Here is a 26,684-nt window from a genome sequence, read left to right as displayed (position 1 = left end):
TAATTACGCCAAACCTTTGTTTTCCCCGGGTCTTGTCTGCGATGATGGCGCTGTCAACAGAGCTTATCACCCTATCAGAGCTTTCTAGCTACGTGAAACCATGGTACAAAAGGGCTTCTTGCGGTCCTCCCCGGTCGTTAAGCCTCCATTTCTTTCCAAGACCCCCCTACCAAGGACCTCTCACCCCATCGTGGACAACAATGGAGCCGCTCCCAAGCCCACTTTCCATGGACCATGACGCCGTATTTCGGTCAAGAGAACCTGTTTCCTCTCCCAACACCATCGTCCCTTGCTCGGCACCGTCATGGAACTCCCCAAGCAGCGACATGATGAGCCCATGGTCTGACGAGCAGGCGGATTGCCCAGCCGGAGGAGTCCGTACGATCAATAGCCTGGCCGAACGCCCCAGGGTTCCAGCTTGTGCCGCCGACTGGGAGGCGATGAAGGACATCATACGGGATCTCTATATAGACCAAAACAAGATCCTGAAGGAGGTGGTTGAGATCATGCTCACCCGGCATAACTTCAAGGCGACGTAAGTGAGCGCCCCTCGGGACGGCCGCCGACCATACTGACACGCCATTATCACCAGCCTCCGCATGTACAAGGGCCAGTTTGCCAAATGGCAATGGTCCAAGTACAAGAAGGCAGGGAAGAGCAGCACCGCGCGGCCAGCGATCTCGAGAGCGCCCAGGAAGAGGTCTGCTCGTAACAGGAGCACGCCGGCTTCTGGAGGATTGAACCCGAGGCCTCCTACACCCCTTTCCCCGGGCCACCTCCGCTTCGCAAGCACAGAAGAGTGGGATATGGAGGCGGCGTTAGATGCCTACGGCGCTTTGATACGCCGCTGGTGTGAAGACGAGACGCCGTGGAGGATAACCAGCAGCACCACCGGCCTGGATGTCATGTTCGACCCTGAGTTATCCATCCTGCAAAACATTCGCCGGGCTCAGGATTTCTTCCTCCAAGGCCACCCGGGCGAAGCCGGGGAGGCCTTACGGCGAGCCTTCCTAAGGATCGAAATCGCCATCCAGTCCGCCGATGGTCGCAACATCGAGGCCCTGTGGGATTGCTGCCTCGGGGTGCCCCAGCTCGCCGTAGCCACCGGCTGGACGGATGTTCTCGCCCTCTTTTCTCGCTACCTCCATCAGTATGCGGCGGTCAAGCTATCCCCCGACCATCCCATCACCAAAGTGGCCGCCTTCCTGAGCTCCCTCTCGCCATGGCATCCACAGCATTCATGTCCGCCATCGCCAACCCTGCCCGCCGCCCTCGCCATCTCCGTGGCGTCTACCCCCTCCCCGCCGACCCAACGCCCGCCCGCCCGGCCGTCCCGCGGCCACCTCCACCGCCTCTCCCACTTTGTCTCCCGCGCCTGGTCCCTCTGGCTCGCCACCTCCGAGCGCACGCGCTCCCGCGCCGACCACCTCACCGTCCACCTCCAGCGCGGCTACGTCACGGTCCTCGACCCCGCGCATCCCTTGGCGCGGCGCGTGCTGGACGATTTCGGCGCGGCCTCGCGCGCGTCCATCGCGCTCCACGGCGAGGCCGTCACCACCGCGAGGACCCTCGAGCTGGAGGCGCTGCTGGGGAGGATGTACGTGCCGCTGTTTTCGGCCGAGGCGGCGCGGAGGACGGAGGCGGTGCTGGCCCACGTGGTGGACAGGGTGGCGGGCAAGGCCGGGAACCGGGGCAGGGGGATGCAGGACTGGGGGTACGTGGATAGGTATCTGGTGTTTAGTGCGAACCACTTCATGGCGGCGGTGGCGGAGGGGGCAGGGGACGAGGTGAAGGCGGCGTGGTATCGGTGGAGGAGCTTGGACTCGGGGAGGGATCTGTTTTGGGCGCAGACGAGCTTGCTGGTGGAGAGCAGGTTGAGGGCGAGGGGCCTGGAGGAAGAGGCGGAGAGCATTCGGCAGGAGAGGGAGGGAGTTTGGGGGGTCGTTGGACCAGGTCATTATTATTAATTAGCAAGGGGTAGTTAACGAACTAGTTCTTGGAGGTTGGATAAGATAGCGAGATGGCTGAGACACCCCCAAAGGTCACACGGCGTTTTCACACGAACCAGGCCCGGACGGTCCGCCACGCTCTCCCATTCATTACTGGCGAGTTATCTGGAATTTTACATGACCATGTTCGGTTTATGCTGGGAGGTCTCTCAGATTACATATAATAATTACAGGCAATACGGCTCCGGCGGCAGGATTGCGGGTGTTTCAAGAGCTGCCGACCCGGCACAGACGGTCGCCCACCTGCTCCCAACGCTCGTTGCCCACGCAGGGCGTACACCAAAAGACGTCATTAGGGTCGACTTCACGCTTGATCGAGAGCCTATACATGACGTACGTCAGTCAGAGTGGGTTCAACAAGGCGCAGGAGAAAGACAGGAATCGGTACATACAGTCGGGGGTAGTTCTCGCCCCAGAAGGCATCTTGCCACTCGGGTTCCTCAGGGTCGGCCTGAAAAAAAAGAATCAGTTAGTAACCCTTCACAGCATCATGGTCAGAATATGGATAGACGTCTCCGGCAGTCCACGAGGCGAGACGGAAGGTCGTCGTCAGCCTCTTGTCATTTCACGCCCACCTCATTCAAATACGCGCCCATCCCCGGCGTCAACTCCTTCAACGCTTGCACGCGTCTCTGCACATCCTGCTTGGCGTGCTCCTTGGTCGTCGCATTAAAAGGCATGAAGGGCGACCCGCTCAGCATGTGAACATACGCCTTCCTCCACGCGGGCGACACCGCATTGTCCAGCCCCGAAGGCCTCGCGACCGGCGCGTCATGCACGCCCTTTCCCGACACCAGGTGCGCGTTGGCCATGGCGACGCCCGTAAAGGTCTCCAGAGCGCGCGACAGCGCCGCCCTGTCTTTGATTAGCGCCTCCGCATCGAAGAGGCGAGAGCCCATCCACAGGTTTTGGCCGGCCGGGGAGACGTCATAGTGCCTGGAGAACCAGGCGAGGAAGGTCGGGAAGGACTCGGGTTCGACTTTGATGACGAAGAGGCCCGGCCAGGTGATGGAGATGTAGGTGAGGATGGGCTCCCACATGATGCGGAGCGCCTCGGGGGAGGAGTCAAGAACCGCGCCGCCGAAAAAGAGACCGCCCATAGGTCGGGTCATGTTGGCGATTTGGAAGGGCAGAGGGACGAGGCCGCGGAGGATGAAGCTGTAGCCGGACAGGCCGGCGGAGGACAAGGCGGGGAAATGGCTGAGGACGAAGGCGGCCATATCGAAAATGGGACGCGGGTCGGAGACGTTGGTGGTGAGAATGGACACGCTGGCGTAGTCGAGCCTGGGCGTGGGAAAGGTGCGGAAGGTGAGAGAGGTGAGGGCACCGAAGGTTGAGCCGCCTCCCTGTGAGAGGTAATATCCATTCAGGGGGCATTGATTGATTAGCCTGAGCTTGAGGTCGAGACAGAAGGCAGCAGGGAGGAGAGGAGCCAGGGAAGAAGAGGATGATCACGATGATGGTGATGAGGACTTACGCCGCGAACAGCCCAAAACAGATCTTGATTCTGGCATGCATTGGCCGTGACGATCTGTCCGTCAGCTTTGACCAACTCCACCTCCAGGACCTGGTCGGCCGCGAGGCCGTACTTTGGCGCGAGCACGCCATGACCTCCGCCCGTAGCGAAGCCGCCGACCGAGACCGACTTTGCGCCGCCGCCGACGGTCGTCAGGTTCACGGCATCCAGGCGTTGGTAGACGTTCCACATGGGCGTCCCCGCCCCAACCGTCACGGCGGTGGTGCTAGCCGGACCTTCCCAAGGCCTGCAACCCTGGGGACGGAACGATTCATGGGTCTCGACGTAGCTCAGGTGATGCGTCCAGATGGAGAGGGAGTTGGGAGCCACGGAGCGGCCTATGAAGTCGTGGCCGCTGCTCTTGATGACGAGCCGGATGTTGTGCTTCGCGGCTGCAAAGGTGTTAATAGGCTCTCAAGGGGCTGCGAGATCAAGGCGGGCTGTCGCGGCAAACTCACCAAACTCTACACCCCGCTGAACATGGCGCGGCTCCGTCGCGTTGATGACATAGACCGGATACCCCTGACCGGTGCAGGGGGCTCCCTCGAGAGGGAGGCAGGTGTCGTTGGTCCACTGGTTCCAGTCGACCGAGACAGGGTCTTTCTGGTGAAAGTCATAGGTGGTCCAGCCCTTGACGATGGCCTTGCACGCGGTTGTGTTGAAGCCGGCCGCGTGGCAGACGGCGGCAGGGGGGTTCGGTTGGAGGAGCCTCCCTCCAAGCGTGGCGTTGAAGCTTTGCCATTCGCTGGGCGAGGGCCAGCCTGGTGTTCCAGGGACGGCTTTGCAGGGCCGAGCCGACGAGTTCTGGCCGGTGGTGAGAACAGCGAGGGCCAGCTGAAGAGCCGCGACCCAGCCGCTCTGCGTACGCGGCATTGTGTCAAGGACGGAGTTGTCACAAAAGGTTCGCGGTTAGTACTAGAATGAACGTATCTTAGGCTGCCAAGCAACGCCCCGAGGTGAACGCGCCTTGTCATTCAGATTTCACCAGGGCCCGGGCATCATACTATACATATATTCTATGCAACCCGTGTAAGTGCCGTTGGTCTGTGGGGTTTTGAGTACATGCAAGGTACAACGTTATGCTGCCGTCGTCTTCCTCGCACCAGCGGCCGGTTCGACTACGTGCTTGAGGCTGACAGCATCCGGCGCATTCTTCGTCCGAAGCGCACATCGGAGTAATACAGTTGGTGAGTTGCAAACAGCATACCCCAAACCATGCGGTCCCGGTGACCGCCCGATTCTGCTGCGTAGATAGGTAGTCCTGGAGATATTAGTGGATGGCGATGTTCCACGATGGTATCTCCGAGACATCCTCCACCACGCTCACCAGCCGGGCTGAGCCTGAACCAACAATCGGGTTGCACGCTATCACTGCTTTACCGCGGCTCGACACAACAGTAGCCGGTTTTTTTGGCGTCCGGGGTCGGCATCGAGGGTCCATATGGTATGATGGTATGATACGGGCCCTCGGACTGTGGCATGGACCCCCCCTCCCCCCCCCCCCCCCCCTCCTCCCACAAGCAGCGTCGAAGGCTGACCTCAAGCACACTTTGGAACCCTTTTTTTCTTCTTCCCGACCTCACCTTGCCGGCCCTCTTTTCACTCCGGCCCCTGAATGTCGCTCCGCAACCCCTTCCACCCTTGTCCCCGTCAATGACACTGGAATGCAGCTAGGTAATTATCATTCTATCGGTCTATCCCGGATGTAAACGAACCGGAGCGAATCCCCTTCCCCTAGCACCTCATCTCCGATGATCTTGCGCGAACAAACGACCCTCCCGTGCCCTAGAGCTTCACCTCACCCTCCCTCTCCCCATCCGCCTTTGCTTCCACACACTTCTTGACAAACACCGCGAGGGGCATGACCCACTCCTTGGTGATCGGCACGTAGTGCCCCCCTGGATGAGTCAATACCACAGCTTCCTCGCACCTCGCTACCAACGCCTGACTCCTCGCTTCCTCCACCACCGTATCCAAGCTCCCGATATAATGCAGCGTCGGCGTGCGAATCTTGGGCTCGTACAACCACTGCAGGTCCCTCGGCACAGCCTGGAACCCGCTGTAGCTGACGGCGAAGGTGAGCGCTCTGCCCCCGTTGGCCTCCCTGAGCTTCCTCCACCACCCTTCGTGCTCCTTGCCTTCGTCGCCGGGGTCGCGCCCTTCCTCCAGCGCCGCGGCCACCATGCCCGCGACGCACCCGCCCTGGCTGAACCCCACCACCGCGTCCACGCCCCCCGCCTCGCGCACCGCGTCTGCCACGCGCTCCATCCCCTCCTGCAGGAAGCGGAACTTGCCTGAGGCCTCGTCCTTGCGGAACCAAGCCCAGGCGTCGATGTCTTGGTCGTCGGCGGCGGCGGCAGACTCCGCCGCCGCACCGCCCTCCTGCGCCGACGGCGGCCGACGAGCCTCGTACCCCGGGATGTCCTTGGGGGAGAGCTTGTTGGGAGCCGTGGGGTAAACCGTGACCGGCAGGATGCCGGATGGGGCGAGGATTTTGGCCAGGAGCTTTTCCAGGGCGCGGGTTTTGGCACGGAAGAGGGGTCCTGACTGGGTGTAGCCTGGGATGGAGCGTCAACGGGTAGGCCCAGAACGACGATTGCGGGGTCTGCATACCGTGGAGCATCAAAATGCGCACCTCCTTCTTCGGCTTCGGGGTGCCGATCCGCGGAGTGGAGGTCCGCGAGGAGGGCGTGTCGGCCCGCGACGGCGGCTGAGAAACTGAATCGCCCATTGCGTTGAGTGCTGTGGCTTTCGAATGAAAACGCAGCCGTGGCAGGAGTGGCTGTGCACAGAATCTCACCGAGCGGGTGGCCGTTTGAAGCATGGACTGTATCATGAAGTCGCAAGAAGATGAGAAGAAACGGTCCGAATGAGATTGAGTCAGGCCGAGGTTGCTTATCCGGGCCAGGCTTGGTGGGGCAGTTTGGCGTGCGCAAGTATCAGATCAGGGGGGGGCGCCAACACTTAAGGTAGGCATATGCTGCTGACGATGGGGATGCCTTGACAAAGAGCTCTATTTCTTGAACCTGTTTCTTATTTCCCCGGTCGCATGGAAGAGCCCGTGGCGAAAGCACCCGAGGGAGTCAAGCCTCATTCCGAAAAGCGAGGGCGGGGATCGCAAACGGTCTACAGATCTGAGGGGAAAAAAAGAAAAAAAATAAAAATAAAAAAAACAAGACGACTAAGCATGTAGGTGCGTATGTAACCTCTACTGATTCCGGCATGTCCAAGAGTATCAAGACGAACTCTCCATGTCGGTGCCCAGCACTGGGTCGGTTGATCTCTGCCAGGAGCGAAAACATCCAGCTCAATGGGGAACATGTGCTGGATGCCGATACACACGCCGAGAAGGCATGTGGACTGGCAGTTTCTGAAAAAGGTCCTCAGGGCATTCATCGAGAAGGAGTAGGAATAGGGCACTGGGGCCCTCCACCCCCCCCGCTGCCGGCACCGGGTCGTCCACGACCAGGCCCAAAACCCGGCCACCCGTTCGCATCACACCTGCCCGCACCCGGGGGGACGGGATCAAACAGCTTGATTGACGGTGGCTGCATGTCTATGGTACATGTCCCTCCTTTGGGAACAGCTCCTGGGGATATCGCTCGGCAAGGATGGTCGCGTCGTCGGCTATCTCGTCCTGGACATATCTCGTCACCGCCCCCGCTCAACTCCGTCCAACTCCCAGACTCTTAGTGCTTGGCCCTCGCGTTGGGGTTGCGCGGGTCGTTCTTGAACTCGGCGGCTGTAAGGTCATGCAGTCAGCGTGTCGTCCATCAGAGACCCCTCCACGTCGGGGGTAGGCGAGCGCGGGGTGTGCGTACAGTTCATCATGGCGTTCTGGGCCGAGTTGACGCCATAGCCGATGACCAGGGCTGGGAGGGGACGGTTAGCGGTTTGCGCACGGCGCGGGGATCCTGCGGGGAGGTGACGGCGCATCTAGGCGGCCTTCGAGCAGCGAGGGGGGTGCATACCGGCAGCCAGGAACGGGGCCATGGGACGCACTGCGGTCGACGTCAGCATTCTGTCCCGAGAAAGAAATGGGGGATGTCGGCGGCGGCAACGAGGCCAGCCAACTCGAAAGCGGTGGGTGAGGGGGGGGTTCAATTGACGTACACACTGGCGTCGGGAACTTCTTGAGCGGAGTGACACCGAACCAAGACATGGTGGCGGATGTTGGCGGTGACGACACGGAGTAGAGGGTTGGTTGTGGTGAGGGAGAGTTTGTCGAGCACAAATATGGAGCGAGCGTTTTTCGGCTTCCGGCTTCTTCCAGGTGCGATGATTGGTGCCTGGATGTTCAGGCGCTCATGGAGATCTGGCAAGGCCACAATCTGAATCTCACGGCTTGCCCGGGCCAGCGAATCAGGCTCCCCTTAAGCTCCCCCACTCCCCCACCTCTCATGCGTGCCCCGCTCTGGCCGGAGCCGTGGAAACGATTCTCCGCCACCCCTCTCCTCCCGTCCCAAGCAAGGCCCAGCCGGGCGCTCCGTACCTGACCTCCTCAGTACCCACTACCTTAGGTGCCTGCGCAGCCAGGCATGTGGACGTCTACCTGCTGTGAAGGGTGTAGGTTCTCCACTTTAGACACCCATGTGTGACATCATCCGCTGAACCTCCCCCGCATGGTACCCGACGCACTCCTGGCCGCAGCCGGCCTTGGGAAGTGTTCCAGACCCTGGCAGCTCGGCCAACGGATCACGAGATCATGACATGGCTAGGGAGCTTCCACTCAGCTACCTTGCCCCTAGCTTCGGGTAGCTATCTTGACAATTCACTCGACTCGTGGACGCTTCTTCAGCCGAGTTAGCAAAACGTAACCTTTATAAACACTCCCGATTCCTCTGCATCGCAGGTGCGGGGTGGCCAAACTGGTTGAGACTCCCGCCTTGCGTGCCCAATTACCCAGCGTTCCTCCCCTCCCTCCCTTCCGTCCTGTCCTGTCCTCTTTGTCCTTTCTTCCGTTCCAGGTTGCTCCTCTGGCTATCTTCGTCCACCCTCCAACACGCCCTGCCTACTACCACCTCCTGTACCTGACCCGACCTTACCTGACCTACCCGCATCCGTGCGTCGGTGGTGTAACCGGGTGCTGCTGCGTCTGCCGCTTCTGTCGCTTCTGCTGCCTTTGCTGCTTTGTTGCTTTGCTGCTTGCTGCCTTTCATCAAGCTCCCGGCCCAGCGTCTCCTGCCGGCCCTGTCTGCTACGACTGACGTCTCGTCTGTCTCTGGCCCAGCCCCTACCTCGCACCACGCGATCCCGTTCATCGAACGATACACGCCAGGCGATCCATCACGGTTACACGGCGACGGCAGAGCTCGGTGTCCATCGGCTGGCGACCGGGAAGCTTCCAAATCGATTCAACCGGCTGTTGCTGTAGCTTCCCCTCATTTGGGAGCTTCGACCACCCAGATCACCTCCAGCGACCTTACCTACCCCGCCCTCCCTCAACAACGCCGACCTCATCTGCTTCCACAACATTCCCCTTACTAAACTACAACAACAACAACCATGCTCTCGCAGCGGCTTTCCCGCGCCGCGAGGACGGCCCCGACCATCCGGGCCTTCTCGACGTCGGCCGTCACTCGCAGCAGCCGCACCCCGAGCCTAGGCGACATCAAGCCGGACCAGCAGGAGACGTTCAACAGCCGGCAGAAGGAGTTTCGGGCAAAGCTTGCGGAGGCGCAGAAGCAGCGGGAAGCCAGTGGGTTTGCCTCGTCGTCTCCCGGTTCCACCGCCTCTTACTCGCCCAACGCCCCTCAGGGCCTGGGTTCGCTGAGCACTGCGGCAGGAAGCGCGGCCCAGGCGACCGAGCAGCAGCTCCCGCGCAAGTCGGGGCTTTTGACCAACCTCGTCTACGGCACCAAGGAAGGCCGCGAGCTTGACGCCCAGATCGAGGCCAGCTTTAGTCAAGTCCTCGCTCGCGGCAAGTACGTCCACCAGATCGAGTTCCACGAGGTCAAGCCCGAGGACGTCGACGAATACGTCGCCCTGGTCGGCAGCTGGTACCCGCGCATCGCCAACTCCCCCGAGACTAAGGTGCACTTGGTGGGCAGTTGGAGGACCGAAGTGGGCGACATTGACACGTTTGGTAAGAATACCCGGCCGTCCTGAACCGCTCTTGTCGCCCGGTTGAGCTTCTTTCTAACCCCGCCACAACAGTCCACATCTGGGAGTACCAGCGCTACCACGGCCTCCACGCCTCCCTGCACACCATCTCGCAAAACCCCGACTTTCCCGGGTTCGACCGCAAGCTTCGCAAGCTGATCCACAGCCGCCGCTCCTCCCTCATGCAGGAGTTCAGCTTCTGGCCCACCACCCCGCCGCGCAAGCTGGGCGGCATCTTTGAGCTGCGCTCGTACACGCTGCACCCGGGCAACCTGCTCGAGTGGGAGACGCACTGGCGACGCGGCCTGAAGGCGCGGCGCGAGGTGATGGAGGGCGTGGGAGCCTGGTTCGTGCAGATTGGCGACCTCAACACGGTGCACCACCTGTGGCAGTTTGCGGATCTCGAGGAGCGCAAGATTCGCCGTGAGAAGAGCTGGCAGATAGAAGGCTGGGCTGAGACGGTGCATAAGACGGTGCCCTTGATTCAGGACATGAAGAGCAGGATTCTGGTGCCCATGCCGTGGTCGCCAGTGGCTTGAGCTGGGTCCGACGGAAGAAGAGGTTCCCGGTCAGGCGTTCATGTACATAGCGCGTGCGAGCACACACGTACACACATCGTGGAGCGGCGGTTAGGTGTAGCTAGTGGGTTGTATTTTTTTTTTCGAGGAAATGCGAGGATGCCTATGGCGATGAAAGTTTGGTAAACGGCACTATGATCCATCCAAAAATGCCCATCGACTCTACTACGTCAGGTAACTACACTTATTCATCGCGTGGCAAGAAACCTGTCTTCGCATCCACATCACGATTGCTCTAATTAATTGATGCTCCCCTTTCTCTTCTTTACTCATCCCCCTCGCCGTCCCACTCCTCGCCCAAGACGGCCGCCAAATTCCTCCTCATCAGCGCCAGCGTGTTCGCCAGGGCCGTCAGCTTCGCCGAAAGCGACATCAAACTAGGATCCGCCGTCTCCACGCGCACCTTTTCCCTCACGTACACATCCACCGTCTTCGTCCTCGTCCCCGACAGCGGCACGTGCACCGGCGGCCCGATCCCACTAGCCGGCATTGACCCCCTCCTCGCGCCGACCAGCGCGTAAGCTCCTCCCTGGGACATATCGTGGTTACAGCAATACCCAAACACGCGCTCCGACTCGTCGTGCTCCAGCCTCCTCGTCGTGCCGATGGCCAGCGCGAGCTTGGTTCCAAAGTTGACCTTGGCATCGGCCGGCTCGAGGGAGCGCAGCCAGAGGACCAGCTGGGCGTCCTGCACGGTGAGGTGGAAGCTCACGACGGGATGCGCAGAGCCGGGGTGGGGTTGGGAGAGGGGAGGGGTGAAGTGCGAGGGAGCTGCCGAGCGGGTTGTCCAGGAGGAGTCGGCCGAGGAGGTGGAAGGAGAAGCGGTGGTGGTGGTGGCGCCGCGGAGTTGGGCCGATGCTTCGGAGAGGGATTGGGAGAGGACGCGGAGTTGGGCCGAGAGGAATTGAGGCGGTGGGAGGTCGGCTGGGAGGTGAGAGGCCCGATGGCCTGCTGTCGAGGGCGGCGGGGGCGTTGCGGTGGAGGAGGATGATGGGTAGGCATAGGCGAGGGTGAGATTGAGGAGGTCGATAGATTGGGTGAGGAGCGAGTGGAGGTTGGTGAGAGGAACGAGGTGGATGGGATGGTCGGGGTTGATGGTGAGGGTTTGTTGGGGGAGGGTACGCATGCGGATGTTGATGGTCTGGGAGCGAGGGGGGAGAGGAGGCATGTCAGCGTGGATTGCCAGGCTCGGTGATGCAAGGGGGAGGCATAGGTGGGCGTCGTACTCCTCGGACTATGCGCGTACCAACGCGCGTGATGGTGCCCTTGACAATCTCGTTTCGCGGGGTGCTCAGCACGAGGGTGTTGCCGTGATCGATGGGGGCGAGGAGCGCATAGCAGTCCTCGAGGCCATGCTTGAGGTTGATCAGGTGCTCATGCAGCTCTTCGACCAGCCAGTCGAGCTCACGCTTCTGCGGCGGCGGGGAAGGAGGGTTGATCAGCACCCAGGACGTGTCCACGTCGGCCATGACGGGCTCTCCTCTGAACATCGGAGCTGCATTGCAGCCAGCAGGACACCTACCTCGGCGGCGTCGACGGCCGCTTTAACCTGGTCGAGAGCGACATGTGGCCAGATTTCAACAGCCATAACGATGACCTGTTCCGATTATCTCGGCCTCGTACGCATATGATAGGCACCCATATTCTTCTGGGTGAAGCGGCGGGATGTTGTGTCGTCGACAGGTGCCTGGGGACAGCGCATCCACGATTGGACGAGTTGGGGAGCTCCGAACGCGCATGCCATGCATGGCATGACGAAATGGATCCTGGGGTCGCTGGCTGGAATGGGAAAGCGGTGTGGGACCGACCAACCCAAACGGTTCTCCCCCCCCCCCCCCCCCCCAGATCTTGGCTTCCGATCGCCCCACACCATCTCACATGTTCTTTCGAGGTTTCTTTCCCGGGAGATTGAACAATAGGACCACCAGGAGCTGTTCAAGAGCATTTCCAGTCTCCAGTGCCACCATTGATCAACTTCCCTATCATAATATGTGTACCTGACCATTTTATTTCTCATCGCGTTTGCAGTTTGAGCACGCTTCCGGTCCTTTTTTTTCCCCTTTCGGAAGCATCAGCGTTTGGTCGGCCGACCGCTTCCGCCATCATGGCCTCGTCCTCATCAATGTCCAATGGTCCCCGCGAACAGGTCAAACCCCTGCCCAACAGACCCGAGGCCAAACTCCCGCCGATCCCCAAGGGTATGTCATTGCCTGAGCTTCCATCTTATGCGCAATCCTGACCTCACCTAACCTCCCGCCTCTCCTCCCCTTCCAGGCGCCCGAATCCACAAACGGCCCCTCCCCATCCCCGCAACAACCACCCGCCTCCGCCGTAACGCCCCAGCATTCTCCTCCTCCTCCCTTCCCGGCGCATTCTCAACCGCGGCAGATATCGATGGCTACCTCCCACCTCCGCGCGCCTCCCACACCATCGTCATCAAGGTCTCCTCCTCCGCCGCCTTCATGAGCCTCGTCCGCCGCGTGCGCAAGGCCCTCGACAAGGCGCCCCGGAGGCAGGCAACACGGGGGCTGCCGCTTGCGGCGAGGATGGAGGCGCTCAAAGTCGCGCGCCCATCACCATCGGGGCCAGCAGCAGCAACAGCAGCGGTCACATCCGCTGCTGCGGCCGGGGGAGGCATGCAAGACGCGGTGCTCGATGACGTGGTCCTGGTGGCGACGGGGCGGGCAATCGCGCGCGTGGTGGAAGTGGCGGGGTTCTTTACGAGGGAGCAGGACCTGGCGGTGTTGGTTAGGACGAGGACGGTAAGGGCGGTGGACGATGTGCTGGCGGCGGAGGATGCCGGGGAGGAAGAGGCTGAGGATTTTGAGGACCAGGTGCGGGTCAGGAGTGTCAGCTGCGTTGAAGTGGGGATTCGCTGGCTTGTCTAGGACGAACGAGTATGATTGCTTCTTGGACGAGGAAAGACGCGGAGCGGGAGTTTGGGTGTCGGCATGTGGATGGCCGCAAAGGCTGTATCTTTCTCCCGCGGACGGGAGTGTACCAGTGTCATGTGGGATGCATGGGCGGCGTTTGGGGGAAAAACGGGATATCGGAATCCGGAGTTTTGGGGCATCGGTTGGTTGTTGGCTACGTCGAGCATCATCATAATCAAGGCCAGGATCGGGTTGCGAAAAGAAACAGCTGGGCCATGTGGTTGTAGAAGGCAGAGCTCAACAGACCTTCTTCCCACCCTCTCACACGGGAGTTGAAGACATGACTCTCTTACACTCCCCACGCATACATAACGGAAGCTATCATTCTTGCCCTCCATTTACCAGGATCACGGCTCTGCATGTAGATCCTGGGGGCCTAGTTCCTGCAGGGCTGATCTCCTCGACCAGATTCTCCGTCATGTAACCAAGGATCTGGTGGAGATAATGGCAGAGCTACGACAGGGCTGCTATCAAGACGCCAGCATCGAGCTACTCCCACACTCCACGCTCAGTCTGTTACGACGAGTAGGTAGGTAATACGGCCAAGGCCTCAACTCGCAAAACATGTAAGACCCGGGCACGGTTACGGAACACAAAGAGCATTCAATCCTTTCTGTAATTATAGTGATGATCCATTTTTCTCCTTCAGCGACTTCGGTACAGCTTGATACGCCCGAAGTTGTCTGCAGCCACAAGGCCAGGCCTCGATGCTTTCGCTTCAGCATTTCCCCTCCTGGAGCGCCAACTCAAACAGCCCTTGTAGCTTCGAGGCGTTTGTTTTCATGATCTCCCGAGTCAAGGAAACAATGCATTGGACGCCGCATGACTTGCGCTGCTGTGTTGTCACCGCTAGCCATGACGTTAAGTTTTATTTATTCTATGTTGGAGAGTCTCAACTCTTTTTTTATGTAAATAATGACGCCGTAAGATGAATGCCAATTGCCCTGGCGTTCGAACAGATCGACTTTGACCGCAAAAGGACTGTAGGACCACGGGGCATGGAACAAAAACATAATACTAAGGCTCTTGCAGGCGTTTTTGCAGGAGAAACCGGATGTTGAGCTGCCCTTATTCTTGGACAACGTAAACAAGGACAAGCTACCGTAGCTATGTGGTCTGGTTATATAAACCTGACCAAGGAGCATCGGGAGCTAAGAGTCTGCCCAGTCTGAGAAAACGACGAGTAGGCCGAGACTGTTGTCTCGAGTATACTGCGTACCAAGGCACCTTTGTTTCTCATATGCAACTCAATAATGGCTCATCACTTCGTTTTGGTGGATTTGATGTGTGTGTGTGGGTGTGTGTGTGTGGGTGTGTGTATCTGTTTTGCAGCATCGTCTCTGGCATTCGTAGGGAAAGGAGTTCTTTGTATGAACGGCTAGTTATTGTCCGAGACATTCATCATACGGCGAGGGGCGAGGGATATGATTCTAGCATTGTTGTGGCCAGCTCATCAACCAAGAGATGTTACGGGAGAGTCGCCTTGACTCTGAGACACGCGCGCGAGGGCTCCACAACAGGAACGCCAGGTCGACGCAACAACGAGAGGCTCTCTTCTTCATCCGGCCGCGCCACCGCGCTACCGTGAAGAAACACGTTTTGCCGGCGAGTTTCGCACGACAGAGGTTTCGAATCCCGATCGCGAAACAAGATCCCAGGGCGAAACATGCGATCTCTGTCTAGTTTTCGACTCCAAACGCTCCGGTTATCTCGATGATGGTGTCACGTTAGCGCCCGTCAAACCTGAAACAGCTCTCGACAGGTCGTAAAGCCGTTACCTGTCGTCCTCTGCCGCCTGATGGCTTATTGCCGTCTGTCGCATGGCACCAAGCGCGTCCCTGGTCAGCCAGATGGCTCGCACAGCCGTCCTGCTTGGCTAAGAGGACGGGCACACCATCAGGCAGGAGGGATTCTTTGCCCCACAAGGGCATTCTGCGAGAGCGTACAACGCGGCGCGGAGGTCCGTCATGGGATTACAGTCAGCCGCCAAGGAACGCATTGCCCGTCGCCATCGCGGCACATATTGCATAATACAGACGACATCCGAAAATAGGCGTTGGCTGAGACACAGCAGTCACCAGAGGGACGTGGTGGGCGAAGGCAGCCCGCCGTGCGATCCAGCAGCGTGCAGCGTGCAAGGACCAGGGCTCTCTCACGCAGACTGCATCGTGGCGGCCTCTCTGGTAAACGCGCGCGCTGGTCAGGTCGGACGTCGACCCTGGCCTCCCCGGCATCCCACAACCGTTGAAGCACAGAGAGTGGCGCTCATAAGAGGAAGAAATAAAAAAAAAATTGCAACGCAAAAACAAAAGCTCGCTTGTCGGGCAGAAGTCGCTTGGTTCCGAGCTTTCTCCCCCGTTGCGTCTTTTTGCACGGAACCGCCGCGGGAGACAAAATTTCGACCACGCGACGCACCCAAGGCACCAAGACGGCACGTCATGCCAGGCACACCAATCATCGACGGCCCACCCAAATTGCCCAACGAGTAGCTCCAAGACACTAACTACTATAATCCATCCACTACCCAGCCAAATTCTCGTTGACCCTTGTGATGTGTTGTATGTACTATACTGTGTACATACTGCGGTCGTGGGTAAAAGGAGACATGGGTTGTGCCTCTTCCTGCCCTAACGGGAAGCTCACATCATGGTGGCCTGAGCTTGGAATAGAAGGACTTGAGGGAAAAAACAAAACAAAAAAGGTCTCCGTCCCCGTCTCTGCGCCTCAGGCCGTGTGTGGCTTTGGTGGCCCAGCAGCTGGGTTCGGGGTCGTGCCGCGCGAGCTTTTCGCATTGCAGTAGGTCGGGTTGACACGTGTCGGCGGCTCGGAGGGCAGAGCATACCTTTTTGGGCCAAGTGCCGCGGTGTAAGGTTGCATCTCACGGCACTGCGCACTGTCGCCTTGCGGAACCTGTAATTTCCCGTCTTTCGCTGGCTTGAAACCGCGCACAACCTGGAAGCCACTCCCAAGGCCCTTTGGAACCGTTACCTGAGGCAGACGGGTTGCCGTGGTCTGTATGTGGAGTGGTTGCTGCCCTGCTGTCGCCAGTCAAGCAAGTGGCAAAAGGCGAATTGTCATGAGAATAATGGATCCGTTAGGTGGCTGTTGTTGCATGCCTTCCATTCTCGAGTCTTCAACGCAGGGAAGGAAGGAGCAGAAGCCGCCAAAATGAGCGCATTGGATGGTCATGCTGGGTTCGCCCCTGCCGAGAATGCAGGAACCACCGCAATAAGCTCGTGGCTCCAATCCCGGATTAGGAAAAAAACGGGGTAGGTACCACGGCCGTCACAACCGACTCGCCTTGGCGTTACTTCCTCAACACAATGACCTGAGCTTGGCCAAAAGCGCAATTTGCCGGCCCCCAGACGTCCATGGAGCTTACCCCGGCCTCCCCCCGGGTCACAGGCGGAAGCGACCAAGAGCACGCCACGGCAGCAAGCAAAGGGAAAAACTGCAAGGGCTGCTCCGCAAGGGCATCGCTCATGGCAGACGGAGAGAGATCTGGACCGCCTTGGCCGCCCTGGCCGCCCTGGCCGCCCTGGTTGTCCCGCCGCCGCCCCCGGTCCGCCCTCCTTCCCCCGGAGCCCCCTGGGCCCTCAGGTCAGCCTACTTCGCTCTCGATCAGGCTACAGGCTTCGTTGGCAAAGTCTTCCCTCCTTTCTACCTTTCACTGCCCAAACCACCACCCGTTCCTTGGAGGACTTTCCGATCCTGAATACTCGACGTATTCAGAACTCTGTCATTCTTTCTTGCGTCTTGCTTCTAAGGGCATCTTGACTCTCTGCTTCGCTTTACATTCACACACCACCTCCCTCCACACACCATTGTTGCTCAAAGACCCTCGGACGACAGCCGTTTCGTCTCGACAACACATCACCACGCTGCTCTGCTTGAAGGGTTAGAACTCGCCCATCGAAAGCAGTCAAACGACCTCTTTCTGCTCGTCCCAAGACCAGCTCCACGGTAGCCCGGCCTTCACTTCGCCATCACCACACCACCGGCCAAAATGCATTTCCCGTCGTTCCTCGGCGCTCTGCTCCTGCCCCTTGCGGCCGTCGTCGCCGCGCAGGACGACGTGACCACCACCACCCGGACGCGCACCGTGACCCTCACCGAAACCATCACCCTGTCGCGCGTCTCGGGCTCGGCGACTGCCACCATCACCTCGGCTGCTTCTTCCACGGATGACGCGTCGTCCGCCGCCGTCACCGGGTCATCGACATCCTCCGACAACGCCGCCCCGACGATGGGCCCCGTGGCGCACGTGGCTGCTGTTGCGGTCGCCGCGGCCGTTGTCTTGCTTTAACAAGGCACCTCCCTGGCGCTTGTGAAGGGAGAAAAGGTTGGCACATTTCGAGACAAAATTCGAATCTCGACATGCCAGCTCCGACCGGGGGACTCAACCTCCCCAGGGGACAATGGTTACCTGGCCGGCGCCCAACCACCACATCCAACTTCGACTTCGAAGATGCGAGCATCAGAACCACTTGTTTCTTTTGTCTGAGCGAGACTTTTTTGATACCATTCGACCGGTTGGCTCTTTTCCAGCAGACTCGACGAAGCGTGCGGAAAGCGTAGGGGGGGTGGTGGGTTGGTCAACACCTGAGGCTCTGTCTGGATTCTTTCTCTTTATCGGCGACGCGAGGATCGATACCCCATGAACGAATACCATGGCCACCGACAACATCGACATCCGATGTGAACCCTACCTACCAACCCCCCCTCGCTGCACTTCGCGAGTCTGCGGCCTCCCGCCATGTTTCTCTCTTCGTTCCCCGGCATCATCTCGACACTGATTTAGCATCGACCTTGGGTACGCCTGTGATCGTTCTCGTCCGACCCTCCCACCGCTTGCGGTACTCCGTCAGCATTTGATACCCCCTTTTACCTCACTTCGATTCGACATGTTGACCCCCCCTTTTTTCTCGGAATCTGCCGCGGCCATGATGTCGACCAGCTTATATCTTCGATTCCAAGAGGGGACGGGCGAGATCGCCAAGGGAGAGGCGCGATCTGACGAGCCGGCTGGATTCTTTTTATATTCTTTTCTTCTCAACTACCGTTGTTTTTCTAGGGGATGACTGCATCATGACGTGGGAAGGGATCTTGGCTTTGCGCGACGTGCGTGAGATTTGGAGGATGGAACAGGCAGGGTCGGATCTACTACCATTTCACGACGCGAGTTTGTTTTGGGAGGTGTTATTTTTTTGGTATTTTGTTGTGGATGAAAACCAAAAGGAAAGAGGCTGCCAAGCTTCCGGAATGAGGGATTATGAGACGAGATTTACGAAGAAGGCGCACGCATTGTTTGAGGAGGTTGGCTGTTGTTGCCGTGGTGGTTGCTGCTGGTGCTGTTGGTGTTGCATGATGCATGTTTCTCTTCTCTTTCTCTTCCACCAATCACCCCTTTTTATTCCTTCCCATCACCGTCCTCCGGACATTCCTTCGTTACATATTTCCTTTCTTTACCCTTTTGTCGCTTCGCGTCAACGCTCGATACCCCCTTTTCTTCTCTTCTTGGGCCAGCGTCTGGTTTCACCTGGTTCTGGCTCGGATCTCTTCAAAACTGTCCATGGGGTTTTGTGTTTAACTACTTTTACCTGGACAGCTTTTAATCTTTTCTTTTACACCGACACATGGTTGCCCCTGCCCTGGACACCTTGGATACCCGTGGAATGCTTTGTCTGTGTGCCAGCCCCAGACGGCTTGAACAACGCCAACATGTTTGCAAATCCTGCCTTGTCCCCCCCCCCCCACATTGCCACGTCCGTCTTGTCCAGGGGAATCACGTTCACACGCATATAGCCGTAGTCATACACACGTCCATGCGGATCACCAAGGAGCAGCTGGTTGCCATCGGCAGCCTCTAAGACAATTGGGATGTTCACGTACCCGACGCTTTCAATCACCAGCGATCCGAGACCCGTGGTGTTTCCCGGAGCTCGGGCTGTGATAGGTGCCTTGGTGACATTTAGGAACGTGCTGTCGAGAAGTGTGACTGAGCCCACGGCAGCGGACGATATGCCAATGCCAATGCGACAATTGACTACCGTAAGCGACCTATATGTCCATCCCCAGTTCAAGGATTGCTTGATGGCGGTCTCGGAACCGTAGAATGCGAGGTTTCGCATCGTGTACCGCTGGTTTCCGAGCAGGGCTCCGTACTTGCCGCCATTGAATACCAGGTCGTCCAGGGTGCCTCCGCTGCCCTCCTCCATGAAGATGCCAGTGTGGCTGTCTTGTAGCCGCGAATGTGATGTTGGATGTTGTGACACCCCCTCCATGGTTTGTTTACATTACATTTTCCTGATCCACGACTGGTTGACGAGACTCGAAGGCCGGAATCTCGGATAGATCAAAGATGTTGGCCAACTGCAGCTCCAGGATGTACCCATGCACGTGGAGACAATGCTACCACTGAAGTATTGTCTCCATGTTCGGCTTTGTCTATGTCTCAAGCGTGGACCGAGCTGCTACCAAGGCGGGAAGACAAAGAGCCCTTCTAGGGAGTGTAGGATATATCCCTTCGGTACCCCCACTCCCTTTTACTCCCTATATCTGATAAATCATACAACTTGTAATATATACGTTTCCAGACTGAAACACTCAGGACTGACACCACTTATGATCGCCAAGATTGTTTCCAGCGCGATGATGTCGACCTCCGAGGCCACCAAATCCTCTCTTCCCGACGAACCACCTTACACGGGCCAGCCTAACAGCACCCACGCGGCTAATCTGTCACCAAAGTCTCACTGTAGCAAAACAAGACCAAAGAAGTCTTCGTTTCTTCGGCGTCTTACAGCGACCTCTGAGGACGTGGAGGACTACCTGGGCGATGGATGCACCACGTCATGACGATTCGGTGCCACAGAACCCGTTCAGTTTCGTGCATGGTTCAGAGGCTGTGTGGCCAAACGTGCTAGAAGCACCTGGATTCTTTTATCATCTGTCTCATTGGCCCCGGCGCCAAGGTGAAGGAAAGAAGGAAGGAGGGCAAGATTCGCTGGCATGTCGAACTGGCAATCGAAGTGAAGTATAGAGGGGCTAGCTCAGGCTAGGATGGGGTTTGGTAAGCGATCCCAAGCAGGAGTGTCCTTGGGCGGACGAAGAGGATAGGTGTTGAGGTGGGAGAGAGCCACAAGTTCGGTTGGAAGACAATCGTTAGGGAATCCATGGGTTCACCAAATGCACAGATGGATCGCTAAGGAGATATTGGTCTTTGTGCCGTCGTAGCATCCCAAAGGGTCTCAACAGGGTATCTTAGATATCAACCTAGCTAAGATGGGTACCTGACTTTCTAGTACAAGAGCCGTTAGTTAACGTCAACACCGGAGCTTCCATTCTGTCATCGGCCCGGAAATGTGGGGTATTTTACCGGTGGGAGCCCCGAGCCAGGCTCCGGCTCCGAGCCGGGGGTCGGCCAAAGTTGAAAGCGGCCAAGCCGACCTCAGGTGGGTCCACCAAAAGTGGGCCCATTCTGAGCCTGGCCAAAAGTTTCCGCGCGCGTCAGAGCTTCGCGGAGCTCTGATTCTCATCAACTTTCCCAGCTTCCAGTTGCACCATCCTTCGCCCGATTCCGTCACAACTGACGGCCAGTTCTTCAACGACCACAACCTTGCGATTCCCTCCTTCTTTTTATTTCTCCTCCGTCGCTATGGTTTCGCCAATGCGCGACGATGACCGGTCGCGTTCTCGCACCCGCTCACCAACGCCTCAATCGCGCCGTTCCCGATCGCCATCCGTGGACCGCCGCCGTTCTCCGGCCAGGAATGGCAGAGACCGGAGCTGGAGCCGGAGTCGCAGCAGGACTCGCAGCCGGAGTCGGGGTCGCAGCGTGAGCCGCACACCGAGCCGCAGCAGGAGCCGCACTCGGAGCCGCTCTCGCACCCGTTCCCGCAGTTACTCGCGCGGCCGCAGCTACAGTCGGTCTAGGAGCAGGACTCGTAGCGCCAGTCCTCCGCGATCCACCAAGGTAAGCCTTCGCGATGCAATCGACAATATCCAGCACAAGAAAAGGCCGTTCGTTGGCTGACGCATGTGCTCCAGATTGTTGTCGAGCGCCTGACCAAGAACGTCAACGAGGACCACCTGTACGAAATCTTTGGCCAGTATGGAGAGATTGACGACCTGGATCTGCCAATCTCCAGAGTTAGTAAGTTGGGCCCTGATTCCCTGCCATAGCGATTGCCTCAGCGTCGTCTAACGCAACGACACTTCAGATGGCCTGAACCGTGGTACCGCCTACATCCTCTACTACAATGAGGCCGACGCCCAGGCCGCCATCACGCACATGCATGAGGCGCAGCTCGACGGAAACATCATCCACGTCTCAATCGTTCTTCCGCGGCGCAAGATGTCGCCGCCTCCGCCCGTAGCCCGCCGTGGCCCTCGAGGACCCCCGGCCAACGTCCGCTCGGTCCTTTCAGGCGCCCCAGGCGGTGGCGGTCGTGGCAACCGTTTTGCCCAGCGCTCCGACGTCTACCGCCCTCGGTCGATCTCGCGCTCACGCTCGCGTTCCCGCTCTCCCGCCCCGAGCGCCTCCCGCCGTTACCGCTCGCGGTCCGCGTCGTACGCCTCGAGATCGCCCTCGCGCTCCCCGCGCCGCGACCGCCGCGGGCACGGCAGGCGCCGCAGTCCTAGCCGCGATAGTTACGACAGCTACGGGCGGCGCAGTCGGTACCGCAGCCGCAGCCGCAGCAGCGATCGCAGATAGGATCATGACCAGCCGCATCGGAAACGGGATGGCGTTGTGGGATAACCATTGGCGTTCGGTTGGGCAGGCGAAAACGGAGTGTACGGTTTACGCTGGCGAACATGCTTCGACACGCCCAGCAATTTGTTTGGCTGATTACCTAGTTTCCAGGCGGCAGACGTCCTGCCCGTTCGGTTGCTTACCTTAAGAGACCCTGGAGGCATCTCCTACAAGAAATGGGGGTTCTCCTCGCGATTGTTTTCCGGCTGCGCAATTCGATGGATTTTAGAGGACAGAGTCTCGGCTGCATGTCCAAACGACAACGGTTGCGGCCGCTCCTTGTCCCAAACTCTCGACACCATATCCGTATTTGGCCATTCCGACTGGCTCAACAAGGGTTCCCGCAGCCGCCATCTGTGACGTCTGTCCTATTTCCACGAGGCTTGGGAGGCGGAGCGAAGTCCACGGTGGCTTGGTGACTGCTCCCCTTTCTTGGCCCCCAATGGACTCGGCACATACACCCAAACACCCTCCTTGTCAACCCTACGGGGCCCATGACACGTTACACAAGGACCCGGCATGGACGCTGCCGGCTCTCACGTGCGGCGGCTCCAATGGCATCCATGGTTTTCCTCCTGCGACGTCAGCTTTGCCGGCCGGCTAGTGCTGGCTTCATTAGAGACTCGGACTCGCCGCCGCATGGAAGTGAAACGACGCGAGCCTTGTGGGGCGCGGATGGGCGGTCGTCGTTTGGTCTCCGAGAGCGTTGTTGGCGGAGGGAAACTGCTGCGAGGAGGACCAACATGCGTGATTCTGTGTTTGGAATCACCGCACGCTGAGGCATTGGGGAGAAACGGAAGAGAGGCTTCGGCATGCACTGAGGCCAACCTCGTGATGCTGGTGCTTACTGCCCAGTGGGGAGCGTGCAGAGATAGTCCTATGCGAACTATCAAGGATGAACTTATCAAGGAGATGTCTGTTGCCGTGTTTATCCAATTCTAGTGGCTAAGTATTGTTTGAGTGAGATACTTCCATGTTGAACCGGTGGTGTTGGTCACGGTGACTGTGGACTGGGTGAGCAAGCCCCTCCCCCTCCAGCCTCTTCAGGCAGATGCAGACGCAGCATGCGGTGCAGGATCTTTGCTGCCAAGGCAGCCAGGCAGTGTCGGTCAGCCCTATGAGCAAGGAGGGGCTCGCGGCGATCCCCGTCTTGTACGGTCACCAACCGATCTTCTGCCTGACCTGTAACGAACTTCTCCGGACCGAGCCATTGGGTGCAGCTCTGATAGACCGATGGCACTAGTGTGCATCTGTACAAGGGAGCATACACTGTTTTCCTAGTTCTGTCACCGGTTTCGCTTACATGCAGCAGCACGATGGTGATTTTTGGGGTTGGTTTGTCTGCTTCACTTGGGCATTCATCCCATGATTCATTGCTTTCCCGCCTTTTGGTATACTGCGCGTCTGCGTGTCCGCGTGTCCTGAGGCATGGCGGGTGGTGCTGTGAACTTTCTTTTTTTCCCCTCCCCGAATGGAAGGCGGCCGCGGCGGTGGCTGGATAACACGCCGTTGAGCCATCCAACACGTCTTCGGCAGCGTTGCATCTTCCTTTTCTGGCCTGGTAGTTTTGACACGGCTGCTCTCTTTCTCGGCGTCATCCTTTCACCCCCACCCCCTTCCAGGGAGGGGAGGGGTCAACACATGTCACCTCAAGTCCACGTCCAGGGTATCTCCGCCCCGTGAGCCGCAACGTACCCGGATGCGGCCCTCTCCGTCGTAAGCATGGAACCACCGCATCACGGAAACGTCCGAACATGAGCCCGCTCCGCGGACCGACCAGAGAGCCTTGCAGCATGGAGAGGGGAGACACTGGCGTACACTAGGTAATTGCTCTCGGTCCGACCAGCATTCCCCGTCCCCTCCTGTGTCCCCTGGCCTTCTTGACTTTCTTGTTTCACCCCGAGCCTGGCTCTGACTCCCTCCTCTCATTCCATACTGCCTAGGCTCGATCGTCTCTGCATCCCTCTCCGCTACGGCTCATTCTCCGCCGCAGACCTGGTTTGTTCTGCGTACCCGGGGGATGGAATTGGACCAACCGGCGAGCCGCACGGCGGCGGGGCGTGGGCGGCGGCACCCGCCGCCCCAACGGGAACCTGGAACAACACCGCCATGCCTGCGGTTTGTGCTTGCCTGTGAAGCGAAGCTGTGTGCGTGCGCGGCCCCTCCTCCAAGACGGCGAATGGGCCATGAAGAAACCGGGACGTACGGAACCTGTGAAAGGAAACGGTTCGTCGACGATTCGGGAAGCCCGACCTTGGTTGGCGGTGGATTGACCCCGCTGGCGCCATGTTCGCTTGGTATCGCTTGGTGGTGTCGGAGAGACATGAATGCCACCGGCATGTCTGTTGAGTCAGAGTCGGGGGGTGTGGGGGCCCCGAGGTTGCCGGGGAGGGACGGCTGCCGGCACGGAGCAAGGCTTCGTTTGCTGGGTGAGCTCGCCTCGGATGACGACGGACGGGATGCTGCGAGCCGCTGGGTCGTCATCGACGCCCTTTTGGCCCCCCTCGAGGTGTGTCGTTGACGATGCTGCCCCTTGGTCGTCACCGTCACGGGAATGGGGGAGTTCGCTGGTACGTTACACCATGCCTGCCTTAGGAGCCACAACACCGCCGCGTCAAGGCCGATCGGGGGGTGGACGTGTTCCTGGGATGGCTTAGGGTCACGGCCATGGGAGATGCATCGGTGATGCCTTGCTCATGGGGCGTGTGGGAGAGTTGGATGCCTTCACCGTCTCCTCTCTCGAGAACACGGGGGGTTTATGAAGGGACGAGAGCAAGAAGAAGTGGTGTCAACATGGATATAAAGCTCGAGTTGTGCACCATCCTCAGGTTGATCTTGTCGTCCTTCAGATCAACACAGCACAGCTTCCCAGCCATCCTCCACGCATACGTTGTTCTGCTAGCAGTTCCTCTGCGCGAATCGCAGTTCCATCCAATCATATCACCGATAGACAGGATGCTCTTTGCTTTCGAAGTGCCTGAATACCGCTGGGAGAGCTCCCGCGGGCCCAACTCCCCTTGCCCTTCCGCCAGCTTGGACGGGCTTCCGCCCTTTGGCCCCGGCCTTTGCTTTACTCATTTATACGAGCCCTCTAGCGAAGATCTGGGCGACGTTCCGGTCATGTTCGACCTTCACGAACTCGCCCGCCCCCCGACTCCGCCCCCTTACGGGCCCCGTCCTGGCCCTAACCCGCAGCCGCCGCCGAATGCCCCGCCCACTCCACCGGCTGACGGATGAAGAGTCATGAGAAGATATGTGAGCCTTAGAGAGGGGGAGGGGGGGGAGGGTGGAAATGCATTGAGGTGCTTGTCTCGGTGAGCACTCAGCTCAGGGGTAAAAGGGGAAGGGTGGTAGAAACAGGTGTCATGGGATTCAAGGCTTTGTGTTGAGAAACACACCAGGAGTGTGATAGAGTGACAGTTTGTTCCGAGAAACATGGAGAAAGGTTGGGTGAAAGGCTATGCTATTCGTGGGCCGGATCAAGGTTATGGCTATCAGATAGAGAGGCGGAGGGTCGGATTGGAGGATCTCCATACCAAATGAAGCCGTTAACTCTTCGATATCTACACCATTCCTCGACCACCGCAACTTTCAGCAGACCGTGAAACACCTTTCCACGTCAGAAAGAGGTGTGATTAACCACTGTCAAGTTAGGCTCAGATAGGTTGCCGAGTGAATGCACTACTCCTCCGCGACCCCTGAAACAGCCCGAGGGCCAGGCATCTCATTGGGAACCCGGCTCTGCTAAGTGACACAATGGCACACCTTCAACTCACCGCTCCGACCATGGGAAGCACAAGCGCAACATAGCCATGGGGCCTGTTTAGAATCTCCAGGCCCAAGATGGGACGGCTGATCCGAGGATCTCGCTGCGGGCGTGCATGGCAGCATCCATCTCTTGATGCATGCAAGATTGCGTACACCCGACCCTCAACTGCCGCAGCAAGGCATCAACGCCGCTTTATCCGAGGCTCCGCCAGAACGGACATTGTATCAAACGTTGTCGAAGTAGGCACCGTACATATACAGCACGAAACAAAGGCCAGACAGGGCCGTGAGCGCATGCAGCGTGTTCGTCCCGGGGATATGGACCTGGGACTCGGAAGCGCTGCGTATGAGTTGACGAACGGCGAAAACAAGTTAACAGCTCGAAGAATCCCTTTACTTTCCTTTTTCTCCTTTGCTTCGTTGTGCACGGAGGTTGGGCCTTGGTGCCTATGCGAGTTCCGAGTATTTGCTGACAGCCCCCAAACGCCAGACTCGGTTCTGTGTTGTCTAATAAATAATAAATAAACCCTTTGCTACTTGTTTCCTCCTCGGTCAACAAAGGGAGAAGGAGAGCCCTTTGCCTTGTCAATGTACGAGATCTGTGACACTCAGATCGAACGCATGAACCTCGAACCCGGCCCTCTGAAGGAGCGCCGTGCTGCTGTCTCGAGGGCCGGCCGGATTCCGTGAATCTGCAACGTTGCACAACAGAGCAGCGTCTTGATACGATACAATCGCCGGCCATCAATGGACGGTCAGATATCCATCAGACTTCAGAATGCCTTGTACTCGGCGTCGTCGTCGTCGTCGTCGTCGTCGTCGTCGCTGGAACTGATATAGGTATTTTGGCATAGAGAATGTTGGATGACAGTCGGCGTCCAATGATGAAGTCGACACGGAGACGCGGATGCAAAAGCCCAAATACTATAGTTACCTTCAGGGAAAGCTGCCCTGAGAGCTGCCCAAGCCCCTGAAGTCCTGGTTGCAGCAGGTCTTCATGACGGGAGACCGTAAATGTTTCGT

The 26,684-nt window shown here is 58.7% G+C and overlaps 9 protein-coding genes across 9 annotated transcripts; 5 read left to right on the top strand and 4 right to left on the bottom strand.

The window, feature by feature from the left end:
* Window positions 1-41: 41 nt before the first annotated feature.
* Window positions 42-1,967, top strand: VTJ83DRAFT_1504 (uncharacterized protein; the record flags this gene model as incomplete). The annotated part of the gene is made up of 2 exons (XM_071007671.1): window positions 42-535; window positions 593-1,967. 2 exons carry the CDS (start codon window positions 42-44, stop codon window positions 1,965-1,967), a joined length of 1,869 nt encoding a protein of 622 aa, XP_070868044.1.
* Window positions 1,968-2,216: 249 nt separating this feature from the next.
* On the bottom strand, window positions 2,217-4,398 carry VTJ83DRAFT_1503 (uncharacterized protein; the record flags this gene model as incomplete). Its single annotated transcript, XM_071007670.1, has 5 exons — window positions 2,217-2,331; window positions 2,402-2,460; window positions 2,585-3,355; window positions 3,487-3,917; window positions 3,984-4,398. 5 exons carry the CDS (start codon window positions 4,396-4,398, stop codon window positions 2,217-2,219), a joined length of 1,791 nt encoding a protein of 596 aa, XP_070868043.1.
* Window positions 4,399-5,310: 912 nt separating this feature from the next.
* VTJ83DRAFT_1502 (uncharacterized protein) lies at window positions 5,311-6,361 on the bottom strand (the record flags this gene model as incomplete). The annotated part of the gene is made up of 2 exons (XM_071007669.1): window positions 5,311-6,083; window positions 6,139-6,361. The coding sequence occupies 2 exons, from the start codon at window positions 6,359-6,361 to the stop codon at window positions 5,311-5,313; spliced, it is 996 nt and encodes a 331-aa protein (XP_070868042.1).
* An 853-nt stretch (window positions 6,362-7,214) lies between these two features.
* VTJ83DRAFT_1501 (uncharacterized protein) lies at window positions 7,215-7,687 on the bottom strand (the record flags this gene model as incomplete). The annotated part of the gene is made up of 4 exons (XM_071007668.1): window positions 7,215-7,267; window positions 7,347-7,397; window positions 7,497-7,526; window positions 7,639-7,687. The coding sequence occupies 4 exons, from the start codon at window positions 7,685-7,687 to the stop codon at window positions 7,215-7,217; spliced, it is 183 nt and encodes a 60-aa protein (XP_070868041.1).
* A 1,343-nt stretch (window positions 7,688-9,030) lies between these two features.
* On the top strand, window positions 9,031-10,166 carry VTJ83DRAFT_1500 (uncharacterized protein; the record flags this gene model as incomplete). Its single annotated transcript, XM_071007667.1, has 2 exons — window positions 9,031-9,610; window positions 9,682-10,166. 2 exons carry the CDS (start codon window positions 9,031-9,033, stop codon window positions 10,164-10,166), a joined length of 1,065 nt encoding a protein of 354 aa, XP_070868040.1.
* A 304-nt stretch (window positions 10,167-10,470) lies between these two features.
* On the bottom strand, window positions 10,471-11,793 carry VTJ83DRAFT_1499 (uncharacterized protein; the record flags this gene model as incomplete). The annotated part of the gene is made up of 3 exons (XM_071007664.1): window positions 10,471-11,346; window positions 11,432-11,617; window positions 11,728-11,793. The coding sequence occupies 3 exons, from the start codon at window positions 11,791-11,793 to the stop codon at window positions 10,471-10,473; spliced, it is 1,128 nt and encodes a 375-aa protein (XP_070868039.1).
* Window positions 11,794-12,309: 516 nt separating this feature from the next.
* On the top strand, window positions 12,310-13,093 carry VTJ83DRAFT_1498 (uncharacterized protein; the record flags this gene model as incomplete). Its single annotated transcript, XM_071007663.1, has 2 exons — window positions 12,310-12,403; window positions 12,480-13,093. The coding sequence occupies 2 exons, from the start codon at window positions 12,310-12,312 to the stop codon at window positions 13,091-13,093; spliced, it is 708 nt and encodes a 235-aa protein (XP_070868038.1).
* A 7,702-nt stretch (window positions 13,094-20,795) lies between these two features.
* Window positions 20,796-21,854, top strand: VTJ83DRAFT_1497 (uncharacterized protein; the record flags this gene model as incomplete). The annotated part of the gene is made up of 3 exons (XM_071007662.1): window positions 20,796-21,113; window positions 21,188-21,293; window positions 21,361-21,854. 3 exons carry the CDS (start codon window positions 20,796-20,798, stop codon window positions 21,852-21,854), a joined length of 918 nt encoding a protein of 305 aa, XP_070868037.1.
* Window positions 21,855-24,578: 2,724 nt separating this feature from the next.
* On the top strand, window positions 24,579-25,130 carry VTJ83DRAFT_1496 (uncharacterized protein; the record flags this gene model as incomplete). Its single annotated transcript, XM_071007661.1, has 1 exon — window positions 24,579-25,130. The coding sequence occupies one exon, from the start codon at window positions 24,579-24,581 to the stop codon at window positions 25,128-25,130; it is 552 nt and encodes a 183-aa protein (XP_070868036.1).
* Between the last annotated feature and the right edge of the window lie 1,554 nt (window positions 25,131-26,684).

Source organism: Remersonia thermophila, chromosome 2 (genome assembly GCF_042764415.1).
Source record: "Remersonia thermophila strain ATCC 22073 chromosome 2, whole genome shotgun sequence".
Lineage (NCBI taxonomy): Eukaryota > Fungi > Ascomycota > Sordariomycetes > Sordariales > Chaetomiaceae > Remersonia > Remersonia thermophila.
Note: the sequence above shows the minus strand (reverse complement) of the source record. Positions and strands in the feature narration are given on the sequence as shown.